The sequence below is a fragment of the Colletes gigas genome, unplaced genomic scaffold (genome assembly GCF_013123115.1).
Source record: "Colletes gigas isolate AHSC1104 unplaced genomic scaffold, ASM1312311v1 Colletes_gigas_Sc00011, whole genome shotgun sequence".
Taxonomy (NCBI): Eukaryota; Metazoa; Arthropoda; class Insecta; order Hymenoptera; family Colletidae; genus Colletes; species Colletes gigas.
The window spans coordinates 479,088-495,711 of record NW_025106640.1 but is presented as its reverse complement, the minus strand read 5'-3'; the positions used below and the strand labels follow the sequence as shown (position 1 = coordinate 495,711).

General features: G+C 36.5%; 2 protein-coding genes across 15 annotated transcripts in view; both read left to right on the top strand.

Annotated features, from left to right (window-relative positions):
* The window catches only part of LOC122398484 (guanine nucleotide-releasing factor 2), a 93,090-nt gene extending 79,249 nt beyond the window's left edge, over positions 1-13,841 (top strand). For 8 of the 11 annotated variants that reach the window (XM_043398382.1, XM_043398376.1, XM_043398378.1 and 5 more), the window contains 12 exons: positions 574-690; positions 1,124-1,440; positions 1,768-1,975; positions 2,265-2,288; positions 3,267-3,462; positions 3,549-3,801; positions 3,870-4,110; positions 4,192-4,206; positions 4,446-4,620; positions 4,821-5,465; positions 5,555-5,686; positions 5,978-13,841. In XM_043398382.1, the coding sequence (XP_043254317.1) occupies positions 574-690; positions 1,124-1,440; positions 1,768-1,975; positions 2,265-2,288; positions 3,267-3,462; positions 3,549-3,801; positions 3,870-4,110; positions 4,192-4,206; positions 4,446-4,620; positions 4,821-5,465; positions 5,555-5,686; positions 5,978-6,116 (2,462 nt within the window). In that variant the 3' untranslated portion in view covers positions 6,117-13,841. The remainder of the gene's footprint in view (positions 1-573; positions 691-1,123; positions 1,441-1,767; positions 1,976-2,264; positions 2,289-3,266; positions 3,463-3,548; positions 3,802-3,869; positions 4,111-4,191; positions 4,207-4,445; positions 4,621-4,820; positions 5,466-5,554; positions 5,687-5,977) is intronic. The other 3 variants (XM_043398379.1, XM_043398381.1, XM_043398380.1) reach the window with 3 other exon arrangements.
* Positions 13,842-14,454: 613 nt separating this feature from the next.
* Positions 14,455-16,624, top strand: part of LOC122398586 (GTPase-activating protein skywalker) — a 48,847-nt gene continuing 46,677 nt past the window's right edge. For 3 of the 4 annotated variants that reach the window (XM_043398623.1, XM_043398626.1, XM_043398625.1), the window contains exon 1: positions 14,456-14,951. The gene's annotated coding sequence lies outside the window, so the exon portion shown is untranslated. Of the gene's footprint in view, positions 14,952-16,624 lie in introns of all 4 variants that reach the window. The other variant, XM_043398622.1, reaches the window with a different exon arrangement.

Here is a 16,624-nt window from a genome sequence, read left to right as displayed (position 1 = left end):
GCTGGTAAGATAAAGTATTTATTAAGTAACACGATGAAGTAAATTTGACCCTCATAAATAACATGCACTTGTTAATAAACATACATTAACACGTAAGTTTATACCTTGAAATTCATTGCATAAAATTTCATTCTCAGAATCTGCTTTCTCCTTCATAAACATAATTTACTAACACCCAAAGGATTGAAAATATTGCCTTAAAATATTGTTTTAAAAATATCATAGAGCAATGTATAATATCGAGAACGAAACCTTCCTAAGAAGGCCATCGAAGAATTGTGCAAGTACATTTCCATGTGTGTCCAGAGGAACACTGTGCAGAGATTGCTTAGTCAGCAAAATAATTCTGAACCGTGCTCGCCTTAATCATCAATCCAGTCTTGCTGGAAAAGTCTCGGGGGCACAGACACTGTATCAGTTACAAAGACTCGGAGTTAACGTTTGGTAAAATAATTGTGCGCGAGGAATCGAAAATAATGTGGTGTAATATAATTGAAATTTTTTGTTATTTTATATTTTTACGTTGAACATAGTCGATAGACCATCAGACAAATCTGCGTTTAATTTTTACAGGCATGCAAGTTAATGGTGCTTCAAACTGTAGTTGCTGGGACGGTTCTGAAACAAGTATACCGAGCACTATGTTGTTGGGTCAACAAACTCCCCAAGAAATGCTTAGTCCATTTACCGGTGGGTAATATAAGATTTCACATTAATCGTCATTAAATACCAAAGCAAGGTAACGGGCGAGCGTGACGCGTATTCACATTTATAAATGTAAAGAAAAAATGTAAGAGCTAAAATTACGCAAGAATTCCTCAAATAGCTAGTGGAGCAAGTAGCGTAGGCGTCAGACCTTCCGACTGCGTGAATAAACAGTATAGATGTTCACTCAGGACGGTGTAATAAGCTAGAGCACTTTTTCTAAAGACGTCTTCGAAATTACAGTCTCGTAAGGATAGAAAATTCATCATGTCCGCCAATTGGAATTGGACAAACGTGAAAAGTCTTTTTCGTAAGGAGAAACCATCTTTCGTTTGCGTTTCTGGCTTGAAAATGTACCAGTTTCCAATGCAACGTTGTTAGCAGAGCGCTCTAACGTTGTACGGTGATTGTGTTTTAGGTATAGAGGGAAAAATGGAACGGTTGTCGACCCAGACGCAGGAGTCCGGTTTTGTATCCATGCATTCACAACGAAGTTCATCCCAAAGTTACACCGCCTCCAGTGTGACATCAAAAAGATCGTCTCAGCAGAGCAGCGTTAGTTACAATTCCCAGACGTTCAATTCGCAGCAACAATCGTTCTCTCAGGCCAAGTTGTCCTCGGATAGCAACGGGTCTATATTCACCCAGAAGACAATGACTAGTTCCAAGAGTACTATTAGCACAACAAATATGTCTGGAAGTGGAGATCCCGCGCTGTTAGAAAAACTGGTAAACGTGGGTGTTACGTGTCCGTGTTTTTGCTTTCTCTTAAGTTCAGTTCTTCAAAAAGTGTAACTCGGATCTAAGAAAGAGTTGTTGATAAACACGCGTACTTTTTATGTAAACAGATGCTTTTTAAGTTGTCAACAGTTTTCTTAGCTCTGAGATGTAGTAAATATTGCAACAGCTCGTATCATTTGCACACGTTATTTTGCGAATGATCGGAATGCCAATGTATTTCCTTTGCTTTGTATCGTTGTGTTCTATAGTTATTTGTAGAAGTTGTAAATAATTTATTCTACGTCTATACATTTGTCACACATCAGTCTCTACTCTGCGTAGGAAATTGACTCAATTTCTGCATCTGACGCAAACGGCATGCCACCAGCGTTGCCCGAAAAACGTTCGAAGCGAAGAAAAGAACGTCAGCCATCGCAGTACGACAATGTACCTGAGAACGAGCATTTATCAACCTGTAGTTTACACACCAGCAATGGCGATAGCCCGGACGCCAGTAAACCTCCTCCACTTCCTCCTAAAAAAAGACACAGTAAGTTGAAGCGTTAATTCCCGACGAAGACAGTAATAAAGCAAGTAACCAATTTTAAATATATCGCACCGTAGCTGCTTTATTACTGTCGCATCATCGTTCGTTGTATTCGTTCTTAAAAGTAACGATGGAATATTTTTAAAAATAAAATAAAATCGGAGTCGAGACGAAGAGAGAGTTTAGTGGATACAATTGTTCTAGAGATTGCCTAGATTATAATTAGAGTAGACGTTCCGAAGTTTGTTCCTGGCAGTAGGTTAAAACTGATGAAATATTTTGTATCCCCCAGTGTTCCAATCAGTGGCATATTCTGGTAAGTGGGATCCTGCCCACACAAATCAGCTATCCCACAGCAAACACTTTCACGCTAAGTTGAAATCCTTCGTTTCACGCATTAATACACGATTTTTCAGCTCCTAGCTTTTTGCGGCATGTTTATCTTCCTTTTGGTCTCATTTTGTCGAAATGATTTTAAACGTAATATTTCGTTTGACACTAAAGCTTGGATAATTTATTCATATCGTCAGCTTTTCGATGGCTTACAGTTTGATGTTACTCAACGGTAACGTTCGAAACAGGAATATTCAGTTTTAATAAAATTGTCAAAATTCTTTCCTATTACTTAATATTCAAATACATTTAATCGTATTTAACACACGTTTATTGATACTTCGTATTATTTTCGTCAGCTGGTTCTAATGTTCATTAACAGTAGAAACTAATCCTCAACTACTTATGTGGGCGTCGACATTGTTTCACTAATTAAATTGACCTTTCCTTGCTAATAGTCAGTTAACACTTACGCTTCTTTAACTCTGGAACAGCGCCAGAGCGTTTAGTTTTCGTTTTCACGATTATGCGTGAGGAATCGACGGAAGAGAACTCTTCTGCTATGTAAAATTCTCTAAAAATTATCTGATATCGTTTCGTGCTTGTATTACTGTGACATTTGTTCTAACACCATAACAGCCTGTTCCGGAAATCACAATTTCACGATCATTGCAAAGATGTTGTTCAAACGGTTTCATTCTTATTCCAGTAAGTTTACATGAATTTTCTACGCGCGAATCTATCTAATAATATATCAAGGTATATGCTTGTGCATCAGTGTTTTTATGTATTTTATTCACCTATGCTTTAAAATACTTTATCGTAACATGAATCATGCTTGTATCTATAATACGTATTATACATCATAAAGTCACATGTTTTTATTTAGTTTTTACGTTATCTCGCTGTAAGTCTCTGATATGTTATTAAAGTTATGTGAACCTGATTCTATCTATTTCAGTCATGGCATACATGGAGATGTTTGGGAACTGTTCCCATAGTAACAATGACTTCATCTCTGGTCTTGGGACGCGCCATTCAGTGGCAGCTTATAATTCAATGCAAGCAGAATGGCAACAACACGAGATGGCCCTTACCACAACACAGTCATGTTCATTCATGGCACATGCTATGACTACGTTGCACGATAGCTCAAAGTATGTGATTTTAACATGAACGCACACGCGTGCCGCGGCACCCGTCTTGCGTGTCATTAAAAAATATCTCTTTATTTTTCTTCTAGTACCTCCATAACTATGACACCACCAACAGCTGAAGTAATAAATAATTCTAGTCTCCCTCCAGTATTGCCACCAAAGAGATCTCGTTCCATCAAATCGAACGCAACACCGCCGCCAATTTCACCAAAACCAACCATCAGCATGCAAAGTATACATACGATAGATCCAATTGTGACATCAACTCCGGTGAAAACAGAAGAATCTGTCTGTATTCACGACAAGAAGGATCTCACACCTTCGACTCCAGTGAAATTGGTAAATATCATAATTTTATAAATCTGTTTAATAATTTTATAAATTAATCAAATATATTTTGTTTTCAGAACAACGTTACCTTAGATACGATATTACCGTCTTCGAGACCAGCGAGCAACGCTCTGTCGTCGATATCAGTCGACGAAAATACTCTCGAATTGAGAGACGTTGATCAAGATGATAGCATTTTGGACGAACTGGACATTAGCAAACATTTAGTCTTTAAAAAGCCTGACGAAGAAGGGCCGGATATACGGGGAGGGCATCCGGATGCGTTATTGGTCCATGCAACCAAAGCTAACAAACACGGTAATGATCGATCCTATCATTTTAATTGCGAATTTTTGTTAAAGAATATAATTGATTACATTTTTTTTTCATGCGTCATAGATGAAAAAGAGTCAGGTCAGTGTAATAATTTATCGAATTTTCGTTTATCCAGTGTATGTTTAAAAATTTCATTTCTATCACTGCAATAATTTTCTACTGTACACTGTTATCAATTACGAGTAATTAAGTTCATCTTCGTGAAGTGCTCGGGCAAATAATTTCATCGTATTTACCGTTATAATTTCTATAGAAAATCTCAACTTACGGTCGATGTTTAATTAATTAATATTTTTACATGTTCGATCTCTTTGCAGACTTTCTGTATCAGGAAGCGTTCTTGACAACGTATAGGACTTTCATGCAACCACTTGAATTAATTCAAAAGTTACACAGACGTCATCAACGATTCTCTTGTTCCGCTGACGTCGTTAAACAAAGGGCAGCCCGCGAAGCGTTTTCCTTATTAGTTAGAGTTGTTAGCGATTTAACGTGAGTCCACAAGAGACATTTATATTGATTGAAAAAAAAATAAGACTTATCGTTAGTCTATTCAAGCATGGATGTAATAAAGACAGACGCTTGTATGAACTAACAATATTTCTACATTTTTTTCGACGAACAATCGCTTATCGAAATTGTTTTACGCTCGAAATTATCCTTAACGAGTAGAATATATTGACTTCTTTTAGTATGTCCGATCTCGATGATACCCTCCTACAAACGTTGATGGAATTCGTGCAACAGTTGGTATGTAGCGGCGATCTTACTATGGCAAAGGCATTGCGCGTTAAAATTTTGGAGAAACACCAAGCGAAACAGTTACAGTCTACGCAACCAATTCTTTCCTCCTTAAGTGTAACAACGAAACAAGCTTCCCTTCTCGATTTTAAGAGCGAACAAATAGCAGAGCAAATGACTTTGTTGGACGCGGATCTGTTCATGAAAATCGAGATACCGGAAGTGTTAATTTGGGCCCAGGAACAGAACGAGGAACGAAGCCCGAATCTGACCAGGTTCACGGAACACTTCAACAAGATGTCGTACTGGGCCAGATCGAGGATATTGGAGCATAGATTAGAAAACGAAGCGAAAGACAGAGAGAAATACGTGGTGAAATTTATTAAAATAATGAAGCACCTTAGAAAAATAAATAATTTTAATAGCTATTTAGCCTTGCTTTCCGCGTTGGATAGCGCGCCTATTAGGAGGCTCGAGTGGCAAAAACATATTACAGAAGGCTTGAAGGAATATTGTGCTCTTATCGATAGTTCTAGCAGTTTTAGAGCTTACAGGCAAGCTCTGGCCGAAACGCAACCGCCGTGTATTCCATATATGTGAGAATCATTGTTATTTTATTATTATAAATTAAAAACGAAGCTCTACGAAGATTTTTGTTCCAACCATTTTGTTTCTCTATGTGCAGCGGACTTGTATTACAAGATCTTACGTTCGTGCATATTGGAAACAGTGATCTATTACCGGATGGCACTATAAACTTTTCGAAGAGATGGCAACAGTTTAATATCGTTGAAAATATGAAGCGGTTCAAGAAAGGGTAAGGCTATTTTCAATATTTATTTAATGTTATAATACGTCACACCAAATTTCAATAGTCTTACAATTAGAATTTAAAACTATTTGAATATTTTATGCACTAATAAAAATATCTGTATGTTCGATATCAACTAGTTGCCTCATCGTATTTTTTTTAAATATTATTTTCATTTTGGTAGAGAAAAAATTACGTGCTCTCATATCTCATACCTAGGCTTCTATGTGCACCTAACCTAACTATTCGAGATATATCTCGAGGCTGTTTTTATCATGTGTGCGTTCTTTGTTGCAGGACGTACTCGTTCAAAAAACACGAACGTATAATAACGTTCTTCAACAATTTCAGTGATTTCCTCTGTGAGGAGGCAATGTGGCAAATTTCAGAGAGCATCAAACCGCGCGGTGGTAAAAAAGTACAGTCGCAGAACTAGAATATATCTAACCCTTTCACTGCCTGTGTCTCGAAATCGAAAGGCTGAGTCAGTGAATTAGAATGTTTATATTTATGATATTTAGATAAATGCTTCATTGCAAATCAAACGAAACCTCATACAACACTACGAGGGCGGTGAGAGGGTTAGGCGAGATCTATCCCGGTTCAACAGCCTCTGTGAGGTTGTGTTTTACTTTATGGAAATTTTAATATACAAATCCATATTGAAAGAAGGATACGAAAAACAGAGATCACGCGTTTAGATTAAATTGGAATTCGATGTATTCGTTTTATTTAATTGTAAGTGTATGAACGGGTATCGATTGAATCGAAACGTCGAAAGTTGAAACACGTTAGGGAGACTTTAAATGAATTAGCTAGCTCAATGATGTCTCAATGCATTTTTGTAGTGTTTTATCCTTTTTGCCATAAGACAGTATGCAGAAATCGTATTTGCTATGGACCTATGCAACATATACTTAAAGGATGCAGCTGTAATGATGCTTAACGTAGCATGAAGGGAAAAGTTCCCTCATTTTAACTATTCTATATGTATGTCTATATGAAAACTATTTATTTATTTGCCTTTAATCAGCGAAATGTAAAAAGTAGTAGGGGTTCTTCTTTTTTTTAACTTATTTAGATATATATTATATATATATATATAAACGTCCATTATATAGCTTTATCGTAGATAGAAAAACTTTTCAAACGTCAACAGTGTACTGTTGACTGCGCAAGGAAGAAACACCAATTACGTTAATTAATGTAGAGCCATTGTAGTTTCAGATCAGCGCCTCGGCGATGCGCTTTTCTGAACGCATGGCACGACTGAGCGTAACTGTTACATATACTATTGTATATGATTATAGAGAACACTTTTTGTTGGGATCTTGTTAATAGGTATCCAAGCTTTCAGCTTTAAGTCGAATGGTTACCTAGAGGTATAGGTAAATTAAGTGTGAAACCACGATCGTAACGGAAGAATTGAATTGATAACCCATAACATCACCTTGTATTTTATCGTGATTTTAAATACCTTCGATGTCTTTTGCAACCGGAGTTTAACGTACGTTTATAATTTTCAACGATGAAAGCGAGAATTATGCTTTCTTTCACGACACATTCCGATAGAGTGAAAGAATCCGATCAGATTAATTTTTTTAAGAAACGGAAAACACACTTGCCCCATTCGTTACTCTTCGTTAAATATACCGAAACATAATAGAGTGCATCAAGTTTTAAGAGAATTGAGACCGCCTGTAAGAATATGGCTGTCCGTGTGACTCGTATTATAGGATGAATGAATATCTATACTTAACATTTCTCTAGTCGTTTCAAGCAATTTACTTATTTCACTTCGTTATTCGTCAAAATATTATCTAGTCCTCGTCAGTGATGTAATAATATATCACAAACTGACCAATTATGCAAAATTTAAATACATTCAGTTGTTTGATTATAATACGTAACGTAAAATTTTGTAGGTTATTCCTAAGATATTTAATTCCTTTTTCCCCCAAACGGATAAAACACGTGCTATTATTAATCAACATAAGTGGACCAATTAAAAAGCAGACAAATTAACTTTCTTTTGATTCGATCTCGTTCCTAATAATTGTAGGTTATTGTATCAATGAAGAGGACCGGAATAATTGGTCGAAAACATTTTGATGCATAAAAAAAGTTAAGTAAATGAAAAGATTGCTTGAAACGAATATAGGAATGTTAAGTTGATTTTTCCCCCTTACAAACAAAAATTTAATCTGAATGAATATTTGCTTATTAACGTTTCTCCGGTCTCTCGTTTTAGTACTAAATGTCTTGTATACAATACTCGGCGGCAAAGCTATGATATATGCTTAAGAGATTTTAAAATCTGTCATCTGCATGTTAACGCGTTCTACGTGCGATTGTAACAGTCGTGCGCATTTATTATTCACGTTGAAAAGGCCTAAGCAGTTAATAGTTGGTGTCGGTCTATAAGCATACACAGTTAATTAAATCTTACAAATACTTAGACACCGTGAACAAAGGCAAACAAAAGCCGTTATTAGTCTTGAAATGTAGTTAGAAGTTTGCTATTATATATAAATCTGATAAACAGTCGTCAATTTCGTGACATGCACCAAATATACATACGTAAACGTAGCTTTCGATGACGAAATCACAGGAGCCAACCAGACGTTGAAACTGTTCTGTGGATAGATGCACTCCCGTTAATCTCAAACCGTAAACAGTGGAAGAAAAAAAATACAAAGGAAAAAAAGAATCAATCTTAGCTACAAATTTTTTAACAAAGCATATTGCTGCGCCGATGACACACGAAAGGGTATAAATGCGACGAATACACTTTGGATTTATTTCGACGTGAATCCGTGCGTGCGAGCGTGTACTGGTGTGCGTGATCGAACACATTTCTGTTCAAATAGTTGATACATATAAATGATTCGTCTAATCTAAGGCTAAGAGGAACTTTATTAACGTTGTAAATAGTTTGATTGTACTCATAATTTCTTGTATGTACGCGAGTGTCTTCTATTATTCGTAATTGTATATATACAGTATTATCTCTGTATTAACTTTACGCATGACGTGTTAAGCTCATACATCTTTAAGTTTATTCAAATTATTGTGATGCCATGTTACGTTCTCGCATAATAGACAACAATCCGTTGTACAGAGACTCCAAAAATCATGCAACAAACGGATAAACTAAAACGTAACAAAGGAAATCGAAAAGTCTGTTTGTCGTTTTATCATCTGATGCTTTGTTCTCAAGATGTGGGTCATTTTTGGTAATTGAACTTCGAACGCAAAAATGCATCGATTGGTCAGAGATTTCTTGGAATGTTTACTGTTAACGGTACATGGCAGATAAACGTGCATAAACACTTGATATTAATACGGTAGAAGTTGATCACCAAACCATTAATTGTTTGTATCTTGAAAAGCAAAAACTCAGATTTGCAAAGTGACAAAAGTATTTTCGATTTCTTTCGTTTCAAGGTATTCGCATATTTTTACTTCTCACATAATTTCACGGCAACTTTATTACGTTCGATTTTATTTTTTCTGTACTTTTTCTTTAATACAATCATTGTCATTTTTTTTCTGGAGTTCAATTGCAGTTTTTCGTTCGTATCGCACCATCAACATCCTACATGATTCCTGACACGAATGTATTCGTACATTAATTGTATTGCTGTTTTTTAAAGAATTCTGTTAATAGTTCCTTTTAACACGGTTCCCTTGAAAGTCTATTTAAATGTAACGCAATTGTATCGATCGACGTTGCATTTATTTTCTATCGATTCTTTCTCAACATATTGTTGACAACATTTTCGTGTATATTACAAGTAAACGTGTAAGCATTCAGTTTTAAGGTTACGCTAACACTAACAAAACATGAGTGAGATAAAACAGAGAATATGCAACGAAAATCTTAGACTCGGTCAGTCTACTAGATAAAAACGCTAAGTTATTTCGCGCTAGGCGAACAAACTGTGAAGAAAGTGAATTGATTTTAATAATTAGATTGATAATAAGATACTTTTGAGGTATTTCTCTATGTACCTAGTTGTGGCTATATTAGAAGCATTCAAAATGTCCTCTACTTTTTGTATTTTGAAACTTAACCTTTTTTGTTAAATCTATCGTTTCGTTCTAACCAAAACAGACATCAGTTTCATACTCATATGCGATAGAATTATAAATTGCTTTACAAATCTGCAGGCAATGAGCAAATCAAATTTAGGATTAGTAATTAAGATTTTGTAATCGTCTGGGCAACAGGTAATACGAGATTCCCAGTAATATTTTCGAAAGAAACGAACATGCATTTTTGCAAAAATTTATGCAAACACTTCAACTGTTGCGTGTAAATCGTGTATGTCTCCCCTAAGGCAAAAGAATAGTTTTATATTAAAATATCCTCTTCTGACCACTTTTTGGACTTAATATACCGACAAAAACAAAAATATTTTTTTATGCATAAATGTTAACCGTGCGATTGCGTGAAACAGACGACGTAAAAAGACCCGCCCACTGCGTGTTGATAAAACACACGCGACAGTTAAAGTGTTAATGCGCTAAAAATAGCTACGTCTTCAACAATTACGAGGCATAATATCAAAATGACAAAATTCACCGAGATTTCACTTTTTCAATGTGACCTGCAATGAATCTAATTTCCCTGCGATTAATAGCTTGATCTTACTATCAAATTTATCTTATTATCAATTATCTAATTTACTTTAAATTGATAGATTGATCTTCGCGACTGCATCCTTTCAACTCTGATTAGCCAAGCATACCCTAGCATAGGCACAAATGTAAAACTGTGTTTTTTCGATCGTCTGCTGAACGTAGATACTAACAAACATAGCTTTTCGAGGAAACAGTCTGTAAACGAAAATGGACTCTAAAGCAATCGCTGTTAAACTTACTCTTACGACCGCAAGGATTCTGATGTCGCGAAACGTCACGACGCTATTTCATTACCGCATATATCAGTACTTCCATGGCGAGGGGTATTTGCACTTTTAACAATACGATGTACATATATATATATATACATGCATATATATACGAATTTAGCGATCGAACGATTTCATCGATCTCTTATTGTATATTTTCGAAGGAAAAGAGAAACGTTCCAAACCGAATAGGCTCAAATCAAAAGCAACAGTTTCGTCGCGTGGCCACGAATCGAAACAGAAATTGACGATTGCGCGTTTGAAATCTATGCAGAATTGTACGTCAAATAACTCTCGCCGAACTTGAACTTAACGATGGTCTGAATTCATCGTTGTAACAAGGAAACAATAAGTAATATTCTTAGCGAATATCGATAAGCATCAAACAAGTAATAATTACTATTAATGTGTTACTGATCTCTTATCGAAACAAAATATATGTGTAACTTAACATTAAATAGATATGGTGGTAAGTATTAGAAAGTACGGATAACCTAAACTGGCGGTGATTGTCGATGCTCTGTTCGGTACTAGACGATAGTCTTTTTCCACCAGAGCGTTAATAAATCATCACAATAAAAGCGACATATCCACGAAGCACGGTATTACTGTTTGGGAACCAGTAAACTGAACAAATTAATCAAGAAGGGGGTTTCGAACGTAACAGTCGGTTTCGAAACGATGTCTATTTAAATTCGATTGTTTTTAACGATGATGTAATTTGTTTGTTTGTTCAGCAGCATACGATACCGGTAATTAAGTGGTTTTATCGGGTAAAAAGATAGAGATTCGCGTAAAAGAACAATAGCGTACAATTGCACGCCGAAATAAAATTTATTAACGATACTGAATGTGATGCATAGATAGGCTATCATTCTACTGTATAATAATTATACGCATAACAAAATCCACAAATGATCATTCGTTTGAAAGGTTATAACTAACGGAAATTTTTGAAATCTACATCGATCTATTTTTGAAATGATTAATGATTTATCAAACGAACATAATTTTTGATATTCAATTTAGAATTCGTTGATCGTAGAATGGAAATGTGAATTGGATGATAAGTGGCGGGAAAATGATTTTTTTAATCAGCTAATCGGTATTGTTTAAATAATCACACATCAAATGTACCTATTTTTCGAGTAACTATTTATTAAAAACGTTACTGGAATTGAACATTGTTTAATAAGAAAGAGATAACAATAGAATGTTTTCATTTTTAAAGAATGAACGATATTCAAATTAATTTTGTTCTATCACAATATTAAAAATTAAAAAATTCATTCGTTTCTCCAGCAACAAGAGAATACGAATTTTTAAAATTCATGTTTTTTAAATATTTGTATAAAATTAGGTTATTTGCAATCCATCGATTGTATATGTATATGTTGCTGCTTCACACAAACAACAAATTGCATAACTCTCGTAACACTATGCTTGAAAATCCTCTGCGAATGTTGTATATGATGTATTTCTTATGAAACAATTAACGGATTAATTAAATCTATTACGTTACACATTTCGATTGGAAATTATAAGAATTACTCGGCGATTTAAATGTTATCGCCAGGAGATCGAATAATTCTAATAATTTCCATTACATGAACATAAATTCTTACTATGAATTTTGATAGTTAATTTATTAATTTCGAACTATTATTCATGATACATCTTTGGATTCATCCCTTAAATAAGCAGTACGTGAAGCAACATTCATTATTAATTCTACTTAAATATTTATCTTATTGCAATATACTTGAGTTTTTATAAACGTAACAATAATTCTTCTTAAGTATTATATTTTTAACATGTAGTACCATTAATTGTGAAATAGGATAATAAAAGTGAACGAAGACACTTCCTAACCTTTCTAAAAAATAAACGTAAGTTTCTTTATTGAAAATATTACGGTACATTATTTAGGGGATTAATTCCAATCTTATTCACATTCAAAGAATTACACCTGCGAATCGAAATGTACTGTATATCTCCGACCCTAACTGAGATAGCGACAAAGAGATATCGAAAGACATTTATATTATGTGTGTCTCATCTATAGGAATCCGTATAGTCGGTAGAAGACATATAAAACACCGATATTTAACGAAATTTGTCGCTTAAGATTATATCCCCATCTCTGGGCCCTCGTCTCCCTGCATTTATCATGTCTCTTCTCGTTTACTTAATTTACGAATACATTATATCTCTTCCACCAACTATACACATGTAGAACACTACTACCACAAAACAAATATAATCGGTAAACGAGATATTGTGAGGTCATAAATTAAGTAAAATATAAAATGTAAAAGGCAAACAACGGCATGGACAATTGTGTTCAGTAGCCAAAAGAAAGCTGACAAATTATCATAACACGTAACCAGAGATGAGCAAAATTTTATTCGAGTAATAGAATAAGACCAAGTAACGCATAGAAATTTATTCGTGATGTTTTATTCGATCGAACAGTTAATATTAACTTTTTATCTTATCATTGTGAAATACTTCGTGGTACGAAATACGATTGTAATTTTCATTTTTATCTCGCAAGTAAGGGATTGGCTATTTACATTTTATTCGTTATTCGAAATATACATATGTATATGAAGGTTAGAATTTAGCTCATCTCTGCACACGAGTATGCTCGAGAAGTTCACTATGTCGCTTCTACCGATTGTACACGCGTAATCGTGAAACGTACTGGAAACGAAACACAATTCACTAAGCATATCATTTGTAAGCGAATAATTACTAATAACCATTATATCCGACGTCCCTCTCAATTACTCTCCACGATGAGAAAGAAACAGCTATATCGACAAGATACACGTAACGTTGTGCTCACGCCTTTAATTGTGCGATTTATTACGTAGCCGATCATATTTTTCTATGCATATTTTTCTTACTCTGTGCCGTTTAACAGACGCCGTTAAAAATCACGCGTTCATTTAATGCGATCCACACGCGATTAATATATGTATCTACGATCATTATTTACGGATCGCCGCGAAATATATTTTTCTTTCGTTCTCAGTCCTGTGACTACCGAGTATGTTGAATATTTATATACGCACGAAGTTTTCGAACGAATGTTGTTGCTTTTCTTTTTCCTTTTTTTTTTTGTAATAGGTGTATGAAGAAGTGAAATAAAAATATGTTAGAGCCAAAATGCACAATGATTGCACTGTAGCGACGTGTGAATAATGGATAACATGATGTGAAAATCTGTGAACAAATCAACAAGAAAATATTGTCACATGTACTCTTTTTACATTTTTAATTTTTTCTTTTGTCGCTTAAATGCTTCCGCGATTTTACAAGTAGCGAAGTTTAAATAAAAGATGTCCTATTCATTGTTGTCATTTAAATATTTTAGTAAATTATAGGCATTGTGCTTTCTATAAAGGAACCATGTGTTTACATTAGAATAAAGACCTTTCCACTTATTAAGCATTTGCTTAATTATCGCATAGTAGATTTTTTGTAAAATATTTTTATTTCTGAAATTCGTAATATATACATCGAAAAAATATTTTATTTTAACAATTTAAAGGGAAGAGCATTTCATTTGAAGCTTCAGGCGAAAAATAAATATATTTTGCACTATGACAAATAATTTCAGTAAGCTTCGGATAAAATACTACTTCGAAGAATTTTTCTAAATAAAATATTTTATTTTAAAAGATAGTTCATCGTTGAACGAGTGCCTTTCGAGCAAACGCGACTGTTCGTGGCCCCCTGGCGGTGGATTCGAGAAACGTTGCAAAAGTTTCGTCGCTTCATGAAAGCGCGATCGTAGTCGCGGAGGACACTCTGTCTACTGTATGCACTTCGACCGCGCTCGCCATAGGGGGGCACCACCGTAAATGTTAGGGACCCGAAAATCGCGATCGCACAGTTGTTCTTGAAAGAATGCAATACGCGGACGTATCGTAGTTGCACTTACGAGGTCGGACTGCCGTGGTGACCGAAACCACACGCGCAAATGCTTGAGACTCGACCGAACCATTACACGAGTGGATATACGTGACAGCGACGACAGTGCCAAGAAATAAGCCCGTGGCTTCGTGCACGGACAGATTCGCTGAAAGCGAAGATCGACGAGAAAAGTGTATGTACGTGTGTGAACAGTGTCTCAACCCTGATCTCCGCGCCCTTCCGACTCGCTGACAGTAGCCGCGGTGATTTCCTGCGAACAATTTCGCCGATGACGTGCCGTGGACCGGCCCACGAGAGCAGAAAGTTGTTGCATGCTGCGCGATAGGGCAAGAAACGAGGGTCTCCGCTGTGGCATTTCGACCGTCGAGGTGGGCTGCACCGACGAGACTGTGGACGTTCCTAGATTGGCGGTAAATACACAATTTATCGATAGCGTGTACTCTCTCCCGCTCCCGTGAACCTTGCCTTTCCTTTTTACACGCTGTTCGCCATCCCTATCGTGTCGCGGATCTATTTCGTGCGTTGCACGTTTCGAGCGACCGATCGAACACGCGATAATTCATTCCCGTTTCTCATCCTGTGTCCGTTACCCGCCGCGGTCTTCGCCCGTTCGCCCTCTCGTCGGTATCGCGTATTAATATTGATCAGAAGGCCGGGGTAACCCCGGTGGACGCGATATCGCCTGCGCTTTTACGTCTACCGAATACTCGTAGGCTCCGCCCTGCGCCCAATTCCCTCCGGGTTAGCAGTGCCTTTCGGCCGCGAACGATTATCCCCGAGGTCTGGGATTACGAAATTCTTTCTCCGCTGCATGCGTTCGCGGACACACTCGCCAGGATGATTTACTGGCGTGCAATAAAAGTCGGGGCGCGTCGAGTGGGATCCTCCCATCGGCGGCCACTCGAGAACACGGGCCTTGTGTACCGTCTGTAATCTCGACGAAGGTTAAATCCAGCGGATCTTCCCGATGGTCGGGACCGAGCAACGCGTCTTTTAGGATCGGCGCCGGATGCTGGCCGCGAGTAGTTCGTTAGCTGCATCGTTGGCCTCGCCGCGAATGACGAGCTTGCTCGCGATAAGGGCTCTCACGTTGTCGCGGATGCGTGCCTCGTAACCGGCAAGATCAAAGGTTCTTTCGTAATATTGTGTCGCGCGACCGGTGTGTTGCGTTCGCAGCCGTTGGAGACCGTGCGGTTCCGTTCACGCACGAAAACCCGAGGGACCGCGTTTACCGAATTACATAAGTCAATTAGTCTATTTTCAGATAGCAAAATTCTTAAACGTGCAAGTTATAGGCGGTCCATCCGCCCGGTGCTCTGCCGATTACTTCGAACGCCTCTGCATAAAATCAACGCGCCGAATCTACGCGAAACGGAACGCGTATGATTTTTTTTTCGCGTCGTAAAATCGAACTGCCAACTATCGACACAGCGTTTCGCCGAGCCTCGCACGACTCCATCTTCTAAAGAACTCTTTATATTTATACAAGACTTACTTGAACATTTTTACTTTCCAACCTATAAGGTAGTCTGTTAATACGATTTCACTAATTCTGTTACGTCGTCGTTCTCTGAGGAATTATCGATGATATTGATACGAGGCTACATACCGTCTTGTAACGATGAAAGATTTCGAAAAGATCTTGTTTATAGAAAAATACTTGAGAATATATAATTTATCGTTTTGATCCTAATTTTCAATACATTTTATTTAAGCTCTTTCCCGAGGTTGGAAGGCCATTTTTTGCACATTAACAAGTATTTTGTATAATGCTTTGTAGTTCACATCATGACGAGTTCAACGATTAATTATTGTAAGTGCATAAGAAGCAATGGTAAAAATGCCTTTTTTTAAACCTGATCTCAATCTCGAATGTATTCTTAAACTTAACATAAATTCATACATATAGATATATTTACATAAATATAATATAAACATGATGGAAGATAAATCGGGGAGATAAACGAAACAAATTTGCCGAATAATTTGACGCGTAACTCCGTAGATCATTACTGCTAGCCAAATGTTTTCACACGTGAACATTAGTGCCAATGCGTGCAGTTTGCTCGCGAGACGAATTTCA